General features: G+C 41.0%; 1 protein-coding gene across 1 annotated transcript in view; it reads right to left on the bottom strand.

Annotated features, from left to right (window-relative positions):
• The window catches only part of CEP112 (centrosomal protein 112), a gene marked incomplete at its 3' end in the record, with an annotated part of 157,642 nt that overhangs the window by 26,247 nt on the left and 113,607 nt on the right, over window positions 1-17,788 (bottom strand). The window contains exons 22-23 of the mRNA XM_080629631.1: window positions 16,667-16,729; window positions 12,484-12,633 (exon numbers count right to left, since the gene is read on the bottom strand). Coding sequence (XP_080485757.1) covers window positions 12,484-12,633; window positions 16,667-16,729 — 213 coding nt within the window. The remainder of the gene's footprint in view (window positions 1-12,483; window positions 12,634-16,666; window positions 16,730-17,788) is intronic.

Here is a 17,788-nt window from a genome sequence, read left to right as displayed (position 1 = left end):
CAGTTTATCTTCCAGAGGACAGTCAGGCTTCTGAATGACCAGTGTCAAATCTCGATATCCACAAAACACGTCTGTTACCATCCCAAATGCTCTGAACAAAAAAAATAACGCAATTGGTGTCTTCTGGTTTCAGAAATGCTTGGTGAGAATGGTTCTGCACAGGTAGAAAATGCTACAAGAGTTCGACTGGCTGAGGAACTCTTGATCAGTGCTAAGCGAAAGACTGCCAAACCTGCTTGGCACGTCTAAAAGGAAGGCAGGCTCCTTTCATTTTCTCTTATGTTTTTTTATATGTAAGTAGTTCCAAATATTCTTCCATGAATGACATTTTTAAATGCAAGAGCATTAAAAATAACAGAAAACAGATCGAGTTCTGAAGCGCCACCGGTTTCTCATTTGTGCAGCTACATCTGAACGTCTCTCATTAGACCTGTGCAGCACAGAGCAGAGCTTTCCAGCTACTTAGGCACACTCCAAAACTTTTCGTTATCACAAAACAAGACACAAACTGGAGGAAAAACAATACATGGTGCAGGGGAAAGAACTAAGAATTCCGGTATTGTTAAAGTCACATAAATCTCAATCCAGTTTCAGGATCTGATAAGGCAGCACAAATAAACTTGTCCTCTGTAGAGGCAGGTTTCGCAAACAGCAAGTTAGAGAGGAGAAGGGACAGAAGCCTTCTGACATACACCGCGGAGGCTGGATTATTAAAGGTAGGTGCTAGCAAATGAGTCCACAGCAATGCCAAACTCGACTTGCAAATGCATATTTCCATATGATTCAGGACAGAGGGGAGACCTGGGAAAGGACAGCTGAAAGGAAAAAGCAGCATTTAACACTTAAGGCATGTATGAATGTTAACAGGGACAGCAAAGACCTCACTGTATCCTTTGCCCATCGATTCTGCTGGTTTTGACTGGGATAGAGTTAACTTTCTTCACAGTAGCTGGTGTGGGGCTGTGTTTTGGATTTGTGCTGGAAACAGTGTTGATAACACAGGGATGTTTTAGTTACTGCTGAGCAGCTTACACAGAGTCAAGGCCTTTCTGCTACTCACCCCACCCGTGGGGAGGCTGGGGGTGCATGAGAAGTTGGAAGGAGATACAGCCAGGACAGCTGATCCCAGGGATGTTCCACACCACATGATGTCATGCTTGGCATATAAAGCTGGGAGAAGAGGAAGGAAGGGTGTTCAGTGTGATGGTGTTTGTCTTCCCAAGTCACTGTCACATGTGATGGAGCCCTGCTTGCCTGAGGATGGCTGAACACCTGCCTGCCAATGGGCAGTATTGGGTGGATTCCCTGTTTTGCTTTGCTCATGTGCAAGGCTTTTGCTTTCTCTATTAAACTGTCTTTATCTCAACCCACAAGTTTTCTCACTTTAACCCCTCTGATTCTCTCCCCCATTGCACTGGGAGGAGGGTTGAGCAAGTGTGGGGCTCAACTGCTGGCTGGCTTAAAACCAAGACACCATCACTCTACATTTTCCTGTGTCCTCACTTGTCAGACTGACACAAACATAAGTAGAAGTGATGTGTTATTCTGGTAGGAGGAAGAAAACAAGACATCAGGTATTAGCTGCTCCTCGGAGCTTAGAGCACAGCTGTGGTCAAAGGTGTTTCCAGGTATGCAGACAAATAAAACCCACTGATATGATTCAAACTGTTATATAGCCTTCAGTAATTGCTGGTTTACTTTGCCAAATAACAAGTGCAAAACTGTAAAGGATACGAATTATATTAACATTAGGAACAAAAATATAAGGAATTTAAATGTAGCCATATTGAGAAAAGCAATGCTTGTTTTCTGAAGCCAGAGAGAGCCAACACACATCAGCTTTCTCCTTCGAGCTGCCTGCAGAGTTCTGGCTTGGTCCCATTGTGCAGGTGTTCCTGCAGGTATCTAACCTTTGGTAGCCTCAATATTTATTTATGCAGTTTCATGCTGCCACTCCCCAGCTCCTCGGGAAGCAAACAAACTCACTTTTCATGTTTAGTTTTCTCTGGTTTGTACTTTCACCCTCTTACATAATAAACTTGGAAAAGCAGCAGTGTGGAGAGCGCCCAAGGCTCCCGGCACGGGTGTGACGGGTCAGGCACTCGCCAGCAGGCACCATCCTTCCCTGGATAAGCACATCCTCTTCCCATAGCTCCTCCGGGTTAGATCCTGCTAGTAAGGGTGGATGATGGGTGAGAAGGGAGTCACGCTGGCAGCAGGAATAAAGAGGCCAAGCTGGACCATGGTGCCACACATGGGTAGCCCTGACAGCCCCAGGGCAGTAGAAAATACAAAGGAAAGCATTAGAGCACTTCAGGATTTAACCACTTTTCAGCAGCTCTCAGGCAGAGCTAGTGCAACCTTCTACTAGAATTAAAATGTTGCACTCCTGAGACAGAGACTCTCAGGAGCCCAAATGAATTCTGGATTAGCACTTCTGCCCATCTGGCAAGAGCACAAACGCTGTGCTGTCCTAAACCACAGTGTATCTGGATGCACTGTGTATCCGGATGCACTGTGTATCCAGATATGGTGCTGACATGTCCTAACTAATTATTTCCCAGGAAAACTGTCTGTTTTGTTTTCCTCTGATCTCTTTCTAGAAGAACTTGCATTCAGTCATTTTTGTTTCATAAAGGATCTGATTTGTTTTCAAGACATGATCAAGGGATGCTCTCCTTCCTCCCCACACAGCAAGCATTAATCCTTCATGATGGTCTAAACTGTAAGAGAGCAAACCCCAAAGCAAAACTGAGCTGTGACTTCACCACAGGTCCCAAAAAGGGAAGTGAATGGTGCATTGCATGTTTTGTCTTCTAAGGCCAACATGGACAGGTGTGAAACCCATGATCTCATGTCATGCTGTGCCAGGAAAATGGCATATTCAGGGCATAGGTTTCCAGCATAAAAATACTCATGGGGTGATCTGATGTGACTCTATTCACCTGCCAACAGGCCTGGCAGAAAAATAAACAGGTTCTGGAGATGAGCTGCTGCTGGAGGCAAAGCAGGAACCATTAAAAGAGCTGCCCTGACCTGTGAGGAACTGGCCTTTTTGCTTTGAACTTCAGCAGATCTTAATGAATTCTTCATAACTGGCAATCTGGGGCTTTCACTGAGGATATACTGCTCTTTAGGTGCCAAATGCAGGAGAAATATTCAACATTAAAAGTGTAAATGTTGGGTCTCCTGGTTGGCTGGCCAAGTTGGGGAAGGCAGTTTCAACAGGCATCTTCACCACGCTGCAGATAACTGTTCTATCAGAGATCAAATTCACCCATGAGCATGCATCAGTGCTGAAGGATTTGGTTTCATAATCATTAACATATTGACTTAACTGAAGTTATTGACTTCAGGGCTGTGAAAGCTTGAACTAAAAATAAGCAGAGACAGTTTTAGTAACAGAAGTTAAAAAGCGGTTGTGTCAGAGGAGTAAGGTTTTTGTTGTGCTTGACTAATCTCTGCTTTACTGCTCTTCCAGTCCTCTGTTATCTGGCAGTTCTGAAGGGGATGCTGCCAAGAAGTTCATTTAGAGTCCTGAATTTTATCCTGTAGGCAACACTTACTCCAGTTTCCTGAGAACAAATTGCACAGACAGACCCCTAAAGAAGAAAACAGAACTCTTTTTGCTCCATAAAATAATTTCCTCACTGGAGAATCTCAGGCTTTCTGAAGAGGCCAAAGATACAAAACTTCTGTGCAGAAGAGCTTAAGAAAAAGCTTCAGCCTTGAGGCTCCCAGTCTTCCCTATGAGCTTCAGCTTCAAGTCCTCCGTCTTCTTCATGCATGTTCTCAAGGGTAAACAAATAAAATATTTACTGTATCAAATCCTGTTCATCAATGATAAGAATCAGCACAGTATAGATGCTGCACGAATAAGCAACAACAAACATTCTTAGGGAAGGCATCCCAAACTCCAGTGCAAGATGGAGTGCGCATAGTATGCACGTGCAAAAGGCTCAAAGAAGAATGTATATTTTCAATAAAACTCACCTAGGTTTTCACCTTCTTATGTACACATGTACTGTATGAACACATAGAGGTGGTTCCCTTGAACTGCACAGCAGCAAGGTGTACAGGGCCTAATGGAAAATGTTTACAACACAGATTTAATGGGAAAAGGAGCAAAGCATGAGATACAAGAATAGCATTTTTTCTGTTTCTGGTCTCTAGTGCTATTTTGGCTGCCAACAGGACACTAAATTTCCAATGAAGGGCAAGTCAAACCAACTTAGCTTAGGATGGAAGCATCCGAAGACTGACTGAGGTTATGATATTAGTGCCTATGCATTCTCCAAGCAGACAAACTGCTTCATCTGGAATCCACATCAAACCACAAGAACTGGCTGATAATAACATTCAATTAAAATGATCTTGTTCTTCTAGAAAAAATTTGGCTAAGAGCTACACCTCACATTTTCTAGCTGGGCACAATGCAGTGACTGATGCTAGAAGGAAACAGGATAGGGCTGTACCAAGTAGCCGAAGGGTCAGGTTTGTGACAAATACTGTAGGTTTAACTGCTTATACAAAGTTGTGTGATGAAAAAGCCACTTCTGCTGAGCATGCAAGTGTGAGAAAGTCAGAGCTAGAACTCACAAATATACGAGTTGTGCTAATTAGACAGAGGTTTTGAAACCCCCAAACTTTACACTCGATGCATATTTGTAGCTTTTGATGTTGTACTTGGTGCTGCTTCACACCACTCGGGACTTACTGAGAAAAGCAGAAGCTGCTCCCCTGCTAGGCTGTCTGGGGGAGTTTGCCATCTGATCTACTGAATACACAGATAAAAGTCACCGCATACTTTTTTCCTTTTCAAGTACAGTACTGGAACTTGGAAAGTTCCTTTCTTCTCAACTCCACTGATGCAAGAAAGTGGCAGAAATATGGCAGCTTTGGCTGCTTTCCTTTAGTAGCTCTTTGTAACTAATTTTTAATGCTAATGAAACAATTGGTATTTTCATTTTGCATGGAAAAAACCCACTCTAATTAGAGAAAATAAGGCAATGCCTTCTAAAAACTGAGAGTGCTACTGACCACTTGATTCTACTGCTACCCTGCCTTTAAATATTGGTAGTTAGCCTGTACAGCTATTGGATTCACCAGGTTTCTCTTGTTACACTGAAGAAAAACCCAACTATGATGAAAATGGGAAGTTTAACAAAGATATTTCTATTTCACTGTGATCTGCCATTCAGAAAGTGTTAGCCAGTCGTTTTGTAAAAAACACTCTGATATTTGATCTGCTTGAGTTTCAGTTACACAGAAAGCAGGAGAGCCAGCCGAAAATTCTAAATGGAATCTGAAGATTTCTAAAGTCAACAGTCAGCTTGGCAAAAGCATTTTAATGCATAAAGCTGAAATCCTCAGTGACTCTCTCCTGCTGATAGCCCTGGAGCAGCCAGCACCATGAACAGTACAAAATCAAAAGCAAACCTGTATTAGAACGTATAGTTTTGCAAATAAAAGTTTTACACAAATACTGGAAATTGTGTGGGCATGAGCGATCTGATGCTATTTGGGATGAGCCATGCGATAAGATAGGTATCTAAAGGAAATACATGTTGAGAAGTAGACCAGGTCCACATCCCTACATCTCTATTTGCCAAACCCAGCACTTGTGTTACTGTGCCAGGCTTTAAAAATCTTTACTACAGAGTAATAAATGTTTGTGGACTAAGGAAGGTTTGCTTTGAAGATGTCATTTTCTCCAGCAATCTTTTGTTGGTCGAATATATAGTTCACACATATTGTGTTTCCACCTACACGGCTGGAGAAGCCCTGCAGTCAAGGCTGTTCCAGGAGCAGGGAAGGAGGCTGTGTTCCAGGAACTCACTGGAACTGGAACAAAGAACAGCCCTTGGAAAGTCTACACAGTCCTATGCACAGACTGTTTTACAGATGCCCTGTGTTTGGAGGACATTAGAAACTTGGTTTTATCTTCATCTTTTTTTTTCCCCTCTCCAGTAAAGTCCCAGACTTTGGAGCACAGGCTCTTCCTCCCAGGCAGTCTGCCTCATAGCTCCTGGGTATCTCCTCAGCTCTGCCTTTCTAAGCACCACTTTCTCCTCCACATAAAAGTCCCCGTGCTCTTTGGAGAGTAAAATGCCTTTGAAATGCAACAGTAAACTGTAACCATCACAGCAGCCTTAAAAAGGCCAATTTTCATTTTCTTCTATCATCGTTATAAACATTGTCTGCCCTTCTTTATTGGCTGTGTAGGCTTACGTCTGCATTACTTAAAGTTACTACTAAGAGAGTTTTCTCTGTACTTTTCGCATCACTTTGGACCCCACTCAGTGTTATTACTCCTGTCTTGTCAGTTAAAAGCAGTGAATTTTATGGCTTGTTTTGAACCCTTTTTCACCATTTTTCCAGTGCAAAATCAGTGTAGTCCACTCATTAAAACAAACTCATAGCTTAGCTCTAGAAGACTTGAGATTTTGTTACACAGCAAAGTGCCTTGTGGAGGGAACGCAAAACACTGAGGAAAACAATGACAATGTGGGAAAAAGTGAAAATACAAACTCTAAAAACCTGCCAGATAAATCTGGCCTGCAGTTCAGAGGACTAGGCGAGCACTAGTTCTAGTCTTTTATAAAACTTGTAAGCATGATTTTGCTGTTGGCCATGGTAAGTTCTTCAATGTGTTGAGACATGAAAAGTCAAGAAAAATGCCAGAGTGCAAAGCTTGCTGCAGGAAAAAGAAAGATGACTCAATTCTTTGTCTCACAAAGCATGTCAAAGATATTATAAAGTACTTACAGATGCTCAGCCACTTGGATTGCCTGATTGGCCAAACATCTGAAACCCTGTAATTCTGACGAGAAGGTACTATGCTGCAGACAATGAAATAATTTCTGTGGCAACAGAAAAAGAGAGATATGATTTTGAAAGGGAGAGAGGGCTTTTTAAACCCAAATTTTCAGTTGTGATCAACATTTATCTAACCTGAACAGGGAAATCATCCTATTTCCATGATCATTTATAATGAATGTGCCAATAGAGCTTTTTAAAGATAACCACATAATGGAATCAAGAGACAGAGCATGAGCACAGCTGAAAAGCTTGGGGCTAAATCCTCATCTCTCTAACAGACAGAATTTGGGTGAAGCTAGTATTCATATAAACAAAGACCATGAAAAACAGGTGCCTCAGAGTTTGGACCCCATGTAAAAGAGAAAGAAAACCAGAAAAGACCTGTAGATTTCATTTACCTATTCTTCTGGAAGACATTAGTTCCTTTGCTGATCAAACAGAATATAGCAAATTAGGAGCAAGATAATGTTATTTGCCTGGTAAATTTTAATGCCTGCTTTACAATGCTAAGGTACAAATGTTGGTGCCTTGTAATTCCCCATTAATAAAAGACACTGCAGAGTTATTAGTATTATTATAGACTAAAGTCAGCGACAAAGAAAGAGATCCATGAAAAATGACTCCATGTATTTTACATCAAGACGGTCCCTTAAAACTCTTTACTTCACCATGCCAAATGGCTTATCATGGTAATGTTCAGTGACAAAGGCAATTAGATGGATTTGAGATCCCTCTGGAGAACTGTGTGACACACACAGCTCTGAAGATCTTCAGTGACTGACAGAATCCTGCATGTCTGTCGCCATTGAACCATCACAAACAGCAATACATGTTCTAACCAGATGTCCTGTAAGACTTAAGTGTCAGCTTCAGCAGTGAAATGCTGACCTCCTTTTTACAGGCACTGTTAGCTAAAAAAACCCACCCCATCTTCAGCCAAGTTAAAATAAAAAATATCATAAAATATTAAAAAAGCTTATAAATAATGTGGGTCTTATTAACAAAAGTCTATTGTGCAGCTATTCAACAGTAGTCTAGATTATAACAGCTAACCCTACTGAATCAATGTATGCTGGAGAAGAGAGCAAGTCAAGACTCACTTAAAATGTCCTTGACATAACATGTGTCTTCCCTTTACCCTACAGTTTAGATTATAATTTTCAGCTTACACTAAGATTTCAGGGTTTTTTTCCCTAACGAATGTCCTCAGTGCTCTCAGTTACACATGGTCATCGCCTTCCAAACAACCATTACAGTCTTTGTGCTTTAAATACAGAGAAAACACTCAATATGTAAATTGTTCCCCCTTTACTTGCCATGGCTTAGAAACTTGTCAGCAGCCTTCCCAACCAGGTAAAGAAGTGAACCTGCCCAGCTTCCTCCAAAGGGTCTGATGAGACCACAAATGCACTTGTCAGACACGGCTTTAACACTGGGCAATCTCACCTCTAGAATCACTCCAACCACCCAGCACTGCACAGTTTTGTTACTGATTGACTCCAAAACCCAACAAATTAAAATTATTAAGTTCCTACTAAACCCGACATTGGCTATTGCAGAGTATGATGGTGGTGTTCCAAAAGGTATTTTGAGGATAATAGACTAAATACTTCTGCAGGACTCTAGCCATTTAGTTAATGTTCTCATAGCTCTGACATGCTTGTTCTTTTAATACAAAGTATTATTTGCAATTACAAATGGAATTTGCTAATAAACATGGCTGATAGCAAAATGTAACTACACACAAACTTAGCTTTTTCACTGTATTTTAGAGACGTCTGTAAATACCATCAGTATATTTTGACAACTACTTTCTGGAAACAAAAATATGAGGTGCCCTTAAAGAAATGTTCTGAATGCCTTAAAGTATCCCAAGGTTTAAAATAATTTGTTTTACTTCTAGCAGGAACCAAACACAAAGGGAGGAGGATAATGCAAACCATAAAAGAAGGACACATGGCCAGGCATGTGGCCCTGGCACAGCAGGACATGGGCACACTGGAGAGGTGGGCTGGGTGGCAGGCAGGTGCTGCAATCAAAAAGCCCAAGACACCACCTTCTCTCTTTAGAGAAGAATAGAGGAACATCAGCATAACCCGCCCCCCCCCCCCCCCGGTGGAAACAGTATTCCAGAATAAAAAAAAATAGAGACCCCATACAAGGACTGACCTAAGCACAACTACAGCAGGGTAAGGATTTTGTTATAGTCACATCAAGAAATCTCACTGTGTTGCTAAAATCTCCAGCCAACCCTTCCACAGAGGAAATGATCATTTTGCTGCAAGATACAACAGCATCTAACAATACATGATGATGCTGAGAACACTCAATGCCCACATAAGCCCAGACAACTTAAAACCAGAAGTTTTCTCCTTTGTTCTGCTCTGGTTATAAAACCCACTTCTGACTTTTTTCTCCCCTCTCAACATGTTTAAACACGACAAAGAAAAACAACTGTTTGAAAATTGTTCACACAAAGTGGAACATTATTATATGACATTCTTTCCTAGAAATCTTTTAAGTCTTATTTATTAACAGAATTAGTCTGATCATAAGCTGGCTGACACACAAAGTGTTGAAATATGTCATCTTCAAACCATGCTTTGCTAATGAAATTTTGGTGTTAATTCAGGGGATATAACAGAATCCTAGAATCTGGAATGAGAGCCAAGCAACAAATGTGGTTCCTCTGGCAAAAAAGCATCATTTTTTCCCTTTTCTGTTGTGGGTTTGTCACTGCATGCTCTCCATCATCCACTGCTTTCCAGAATCTACTTTTTGATGTGGAGTCCCCACTTGGCCATCAACTTCTTCATTAAAATGCTCTGAACATGTTTTCCAGTTCCAATCCCAGGAACTGTTTTGCACTTTAAATCCCAGAATCCAAAAGGATTTCATAAATAAAATAAAAATCCTAAGGCTGGGATTTCATAAACAACCTCAAGGTATCTCTACAATTCAATCAGCCTTATGCTAGTGCCAGGTCCAGCCAGCAACCACTGCCCAAAGCAGCAGCAGTCAGGTAAATGCTCTGACCATTTGTCTGTGTTAAGCTTGGGGTTGTTGTGGCTGGATTGCTACTGGGATGCCAGAACACTCTTAAATTTAACCTTAATAAGTTTATATTACACCTCAATGACCAGCATAGCTCCTGCACTGCATTCAGAGGAGTTCAGCACCCAAAACCTGACTGGAAGGTGCCTTCTGAAACCTCAGTTTGAAGCATCACAAACGGGTTAATAGACATGGCAATTTAAGCAGCTTTTCCAAGCATCTGCAGGGCATTAATATAATTGTGCTCTCAACTAATCCTATGGTCTAAACCAATGGTTCCTGATCTTTGAAGTGTAAGCACATCACAGGAGAGGCATGGCACAGAGACCAGGTGAGCTTTGCTGGATTTGCCCCATGCCAGGCCAATTCCAGTGTCCTTGTATTCTGCTCCAAAGAATACAAGTCCTGGTAAGTTCAAACCAAAGATATCTACTGAAGGGTGAGCTGTACTTTTGGGATTATTCTGTGCCAACAGTGTTGTAATCCCAACAAGCTCAAACTCAACAGCAGAGAAAAGGCAATGACAGGAGTCCATCAGTTGCTCAGCACTGTGTCAGACCACTGCTGCTCAGCTCTTCATTATTAGACATCACAACTCCATGGCATCCAAACTGGTTACCTTATAACCCACAAGAAAGGAATGCAGTGAGCCAAGATTTTATGACTCTGACAGCACAAAGTCTGACTTGCCTTTAGGCCAGATAAATCACCATGTAATACAGAATGGCAAGTACTCCAAGCAGTTGCCTCAAACTGACCCAAAATGAGGCCATCTGAAATCAAAAAACGTTGCTCAGATTGGGGTTTTTAGGTTGTCAAAAGTGGCCAAACTATCTTAAAAGTTTCATTTATTCTTTTTTCACTAATGTTTAAGATATTATTTTAAAAAATAATCAACATTAAGGAGCTAGATACAACTGTGAAATATCAATGTAAAAATCTAACTAGCAAAGCAAGTCAGAAATATGAATTAACATCGACATCATGTGTTATGGCATCCACATCTGGATATCACTTTCCTGACTACATCCAAAATTTCTTGGAGAGCTACTGGGGTTATGTAAAAGTGGATTTCTCCCTTTGAAAGGAAATAATAATTGGAAGGTCTTACAGGAAGTCACTCAATACCATAGAAAGGAAATTGCAATGTGTTCCTCAATGTTAGTTTAAATCAATGTTATATTTAGCAAATGCCCGTATTTTAACCGTAGTCTTTTTAATAGGTTCTACTATATTAAGTCTTCTCAAAGGCTTATGCTATGTTAAAAGTTACTTTGTTTTTTAGAATGTCTTTAATCACCCCTCAAAGTCTTCAGCTTGCCCTAGGATAGATGCTGTTCCCCATCTCCAGCACATCTAGGATTCTGCTTCCATGAAAACCAGTGTTTTTTGCCCCAAGCTAATAAAAGCAAAGTATTTGTACACATGCTCATCCAGAAGTGTGTGTGGTTCTTAAAAATACAAAGTGATTGAGTATTAAAACCACCTCTTTCTGTTTCCAGAAGTATACCCAGCAGTTTACCTTCCTAAGAGTTTTCTGTTTGGGTATCTAGCTTTCAGTAAATTCCATTGAATCAGTGGTTTCAAAGGAATATTTTTTAGCAGTACAATAGTAGTGACACTAAACAAAGTTCAAGAACTCCAAGGATAACATTTCTTCCAACTTCTTCCCCAAGCTGACCAAATCTGACAAAACATACTTGCAGCACCTGCGCTGAGACACTGCTCAGAAACCCTGTGCAGAAACCATGAGTTTCTGGATTTAACAACATCATTCATTGTTTGGCACACGTCTTTACAAATTAAAAAGAAGGAATTTCCTTCTTCTATACAACTTTTAATGAAGTGTTTTTGTTGTCAGCCCTTGCAGATTGCATAGTTATAACTTTTTCCATTGCTCTTTACTAGTCTGAAAGGAAAAGTGTTTAAAAACTGATTCTGCTTGCTTCTGCGGGTGGGATTCTCTGCAGTCACTTTGAGTCAAGATGTCAAAGCAGCAAGGAGCAGACTCCATATATTCAGAACACATAGTCTCTTAAAGCTTCTTTGGCAAAGGCCAGAGAATGCAACTCTGATGCAATCAGAAATCTAATGATAAAAAAGTTGTACATGACAAATACTTTATTGCATTCATATCTAGCACAGATTTTGCATAGTTTTCAATGGAACCTAAGAACATACTTTCTTTCATTGTAGCCTTAAATGTGAAAGTTAAGAAAGTGTTGTGAAAACCAAGCTAAGGCCTGTGCCCATGTGGGCTCTCCTATTTTCACCTTTTTTTCCAAGTACTAAAAGCACTCGTATAAAGGTGCTGAAAATATGTTAAAATATCTGAGTCAATATTAGAAGAAAGAGAACAGGAAAGTCTGAAGTATTTGACTGAAGTGGATGGATTAGACTCGCCAAACCCAAAGGTTTTATGCAGGCGTATGATCAGCTAGAGGAAAGCGAGCCTGAGTCATCAGATACATCAAAGTCAAGGTCCAGTGAATGGAATTAGTGTGCGCTGTGTGAACAGGAATGATACCTGCATTCATCTGCCCACTGCAGAACTTTTAATTATACTCAAACAGCCAGTAGCATCAGTGACTAAAATCCCCAGATTACCTTGATTGCTCTGTCATTATCTGTAATCAGCTGCTGCTTCTTATCTTCAAACTTTTGTACAACTTCCTGGAGCCGCTGCTCTGCGGCAAGCTGCTGCCGGCTGCTCTCCTCTGACAGAGAGGAAATGGTTGTCTTAAGTTCAGCTATGATCTAAAAAGAAAACAGCATGCTAAATCTCTCTTCAGTTAAAGGCATGTATTTTGCATGTCTTTATGCTCGCTACAAGCATGGCACTGGCAAACTCTGCTGCGCAAGCTAAATAGTTTAAATTAACATATGACACACTAGCAAGCATGAAATTCCATGCAGAGAAAAGGAATAAAGCTGCAAATGACAAAAACTGCTGAACACAAAATATTTGGAAGGGTTTTCCACTATGACATTCCAAAATATTTACTCATGAGAACAAAGCACATCTGTGATCTTCAAAACAGAGCATGCTTCCAGCCTGCCACTGCACTGAAACCAGCAGTGCAAATTCACATGGTGGTTGTGGTGTTTGGATACTTTCTAGCTTGAGACTTGATACTGCAGGGAAGAAAAACACCCACATTTACATACTGGAGTGAAATTTAAACTTGATAGTGAAAACTTCTGAGCTGCTGAAAGGAGCATATTCTGCTTAGCAATACAGTGGGGACCTGATTCAATGTCCAGGACCCTTAAACCAGACCTTTTACATGATTCGCCCATGATTTGTTGAAATGTACTTGTTTCACCTTTTTTATCACTGGGAAAAGTCATAACTAAACCTGATCCTTTCGGCATATTTACAGAATTTTATGCTGACATGTCATCACTCACCAAAGCACTTAAACATATGGGAGAGTCACTGACTTCAACGTATACATGCAAGCTTAAGGTTAAGCTGCTGCAGCATAATATAGTCTAATTCTAAGAGCACTTCAGCACACAGGCAGGTCAGTGCTCGGACCTGTGTGTTTGCAAGGCCTCCTCTTTGGTAGAGAAACATTAAGATATATTAAGGACACAGTTCTTTAGGAAAAAAAATGCTTTTAAAAACTACTACTAGGACAGGACTAACAGAATAAGAAAGATGCTACAAATGAAGGTACTAAAACCACAGAGGAAGGGAAACAGAAGTGACTGAAACTCTACAGAAAACTTAATTCTCTGTTTTACGACCTTAAAACCTAAGAGAGTAACACAGAGTAAAACCTACATGGATATTCCTGTATTTCTTTCCTAAAAACTAATACGATACACTGATCAGAAACAAGGCTATTAATAAGATCAGTGTGCCAAAGTTTAGAGATTATCTGGGTAGGTGTAACTCTTTAGGAAGAATTAAGCAGTGTCTCTGGGTTTGCAATTCTGGTCATCATGCAGCTGCCACAATTTGCATAAATTTGGCTTTTTGGGTATGTAACCACTTATATGGATCATAAAAAACCATATGAAATATTAAGATAAGAACTTGAAGCCATGCAAACCTGTAACAAACCCTTTCATATAACACAAAAATGAGATTTAAAGCTTTGACTGGGTTAAGTCCCTGGGCTCGCACAGGAGTTCTGAAATGCACGTGAGGGAATTTCAGCATGAATTGATGGAGAAAGATGTGCTTTGTGCAGTGCTTTTCAGAGGAAAAAAATATCTGTTTACTTTGTATAAACTTCAGAGGAAATGTCTTGAAATCTCTCCTCTGTGTGGGTGTTAAAAGTGAATGTTCCAAGAGGCCACAGAGAGTAAGATTAGACAGATGTTGTCAGCAACACGACCACAAGAAAAGTTGCAACTGACCTATTATTAATACTGAGCTACAAACCCCCCTAATGTTCAAGTAACTTCGGGGTTTGATTCAAGCCCACCAAAGCAAAGACATTCAGCCACCAGGGTGAAACTCCTTTATTGTGCCAAATAGCCCTGATACATGATGTATGTGTTGTGTCTGCCACTGAAAGTTCAGAGGGATGCCAGTTCTGGTCACTGAGCCCATCTCTCCCCAGTAAGAGAAGAGTGTGTTAGCTACAGCAATGCCTAGTTTAAAGAAAAAAGAAAGTCTCAACATTTTTCCTTTTGAGACTATTCTACAGGCCAAACAATTTCAGTCTGACAAAATTCATTATGACATTGAGGTTAAATAGTCATTACCTTGCACCTAGGTGTTCCCACTCTAACAATTACAGCAATTTCCCTCAGCTCTTGTTTAAAACATTCAGAAAGCTTAAATTATTAAATGCTTCTATTCCATCTCTCTTTAACAAATGGACCAAGACCCATTTTTGTATTGACAGTAAACTATGTCTGGCACAGAGAGGCTGACTGATTACACTCACTAGGCATGACAACAGCATAAAAATTACAAGAGGTAAAACAGAATCAGCAATGAAAGGGATCTCTTCCTTCAGGTCTGGCATGCAATAAATGTTACTTTTTGAGCTTTATCATTTTTCCGCTATCCAGGTGGCAAGATAAAAAAATGGGGGGTGTTGGGTTTTGTTTGTTTCTTTCTTTCTAAATAAGGCCCTCAACAAATTATTAAAAGACATTTAGGAGAGCATCTTCTCTGATGTATCACCGAATCATGGAACTGGTGAGAGTAGAAGGGTCACCAGAGCTCAGTCAGGTTTCGAGTGTCTCCAAGGATGGAGACTTCACAATCTCTCTGTATGCAAATACATGTGCAGAAAATATAAATTAGGTTTTAGAAATATAATGTAAAAACTTATTTACCAATGATTCTGATAAATGCAGAGAAAAAAATGTAGCGTGTAACAGTGATAGCCTAATAAACTTCAGTGAAACAACTAAAGTCACAATTTGGACAAGTGCTACAGAAACTCAAAGGTAGCCAATTGTGTTTTAATAAATGTTGGTAAACCAGTAAAGTTTGAAGTTTCTTATTATTATCTCACTGATCACTTCTGCCCAGTTTAGAGGCCTCTCAACCATTCTTTGCAGTGTTTTTATTGATTTTTAAAGAGCATTATTAGACTATCGCTACTATTGCTGAAAACACACTTTGCAAGTGCAGGCATTCTGCAGTGGTTGGGAGGAATGAGAAGAATGACACCTTCACATAAAACCTCGTGGCAATTTTCTTACTATTAGAAGCTTAACTTCTGGTTGCATCTCCATCAGTTTTCACACTTCAGTTTTACCTGTCAATCAAACTGAAAGCTGGAATATTTAAAAATCATCCTATCTTCTCATTTTTAAGTATATATGTAAATTCAACACCCATCTTCCTCTTCCATGTTCAAAGGACTACTCTGAAGAACAACAACTCACGTCAAACCCACTTTGCTTTCAGGACACAGACACTCTTCAAAGTGCTATTCTGGGCAGAAATGCTGAAGGGCCTAGGAGCAATGATGAACACGGAGATGGCAGAACTGGGAATACCATTCTGCCATTGGCTGCACTGGCAACCATCACCTTGTAACGCTAAATGCAAGCCCTGGTTGTGTGAATATTCCTGATTTTATGAGATGAGCTGCTTAACACGGCACCTCACCTTCCCTTCCCACTGACTGGGGGAGGATTCAGACCTCTTGAGTGCTCAGGAGATGAAAAAGTAGGTGGCTGGAGCACCTCTCCTGTGAAGACAGGCTGAGAGAGCTGGGCCTGTTCAGCCTGGAGAAGAGAGGCTCCAGGGAGACCTTAGAGCAGTTTCCAGTGCCTAAAGAGGTGAGAGAAAACCTTGAGAGGGGCTTTGGACAAGGGCCTGTAGGGACAGGCCAAGGGGAATGGCTTTAACCTGCCAGAGGGGAGATTGAGATGAGCTCTTAGGCAGAAGCTCTTCCCTGTGAGGGTGCTGAGGCGCTGGCACAGGGTGCCCAGAGAAGCTGTGGCTGCCCCATCCTCGGCAGTTTTCAAGGCCATGTTGGGCTTGGTGCAACCTGGTCTAGTGGAAGGTGTCGCTGCCCATGGCAGGGGGTTGGAACTGGGTGAGCTTTAAGGTCCCTTCCAACACAAACCAGGCTGGGATTCTATAAAATTTTGAACTCAAAAAAACGCCACCCATATTTTTTAGTCAGCTTTAATGCTCTTTGTTATTTGAAAGGTTAAAATCTGCAAGACAGACACTGGATTGGGAAATGATTATGGCTTCTCGTTATCGTCAAGACCTACATTTCAGAACAGAAATAATTACACTTCTCATCAAGTTTCCAAATCAAATGCATTCACCTGAGGTTCCTGTCTTCTCGCTACCTACCTGCGAGGATTTAGCCAGCTTCTGACTGTACTCCTTTTCAGCCTGCTTTAGCCGGCAGTTTGCCTGAAACACACACAAAAGGCAACCAGATTAGCTCAGATGAAGAACGTGTACAGACACTTTGCCACCGACCCCTCCGCTTGGCACCTCATCCACATGCCTATCGCGGAGCGGCTGGGACCCGCGCCAACTCCAACGCCCTTTTGTGGCAGCCAAAAAACCGCGAGGGCTTGTCTTTGATCTCGGGCCAACTATTCATCACTTGAAAGAGGGGAGAAATTGTACCTCTGCTGCCAATTATTAGGAAAACATAAAGACTTTTGCAGATTAAAAACCAGAGAGTGAGTGAGTGAGTGAGTGTGGGGGGCAGGAGGCAAGGCACACAGGAGTTTATTGGGGTGACTTCATTTCTGAATGCAGGGAAAAGGGAAGGAGAAAGTCCCAGGCACGGGGACATGGAGGACGCAGCTTCATGTCTCAGCCTGGTGCCTGCAACTGCCTTTTGTCCCATTGCACGTCCCTTCCTGTTTAAAGGTGGTGATTGCACTGAAAATTGACCCGATGCACAGCTGAACCAACTGGGAGCTCCTGGACACCCAGTTCTTTCCTGCTCCTAGCATTTTTTTCACAACTTGAAGATAAAGAATAGAACAAACTGAAAACAAGGCGGTTTTGTCATATTGGAACCCAATGAGCAAATATTTCTATAACTCTGGGGAAAACAGCTCTTAATTCTTTTTTCTCACATAATTTAATTTCAAAAATAATTCAATAATACTAACAATTTAAAACAAATTCAATTTCATTTCAGGGCACAACTTTGATTTTTATTTTTCCTGCAAAATGCCATGGCATTATATTGATAGAGCAGCCTCAAAACACTGTCCTCGGATGAACTGCTGAACACTCTCATGTTCTTGGCTCTAAAGTTTGAGGACAGGTGTCTAAGAGAACTATTTTCTGAGGGGGGCAGGATATTACAAAGCCAAGTCCTGAAGCAAATTTAAGCTGATTAAGTTTTCCAAATCTATCTGACCTCACATTCAAATCTTTAATCTGTCATCCTTAGTTTTATGGTGCAGCATCCAGCACACAAGCACATGCTCTATCAGCTGCCCATGT

The sequence above is a fragment of the Psittacula echo genome, assembly GCF_963264785.1.
Source record: "Psittacula echo genome assembly, chromosome: 14".
Classification (NCBI taxonomy): Eukaryota; Metazoa; Chordata; class Aves; order Psittaciformes; family Psittacidae; genus Psittacula; species Psittacula echo.
This window is presented reverse-complemented; position numbering and strand designations above follow the sequence as displayed.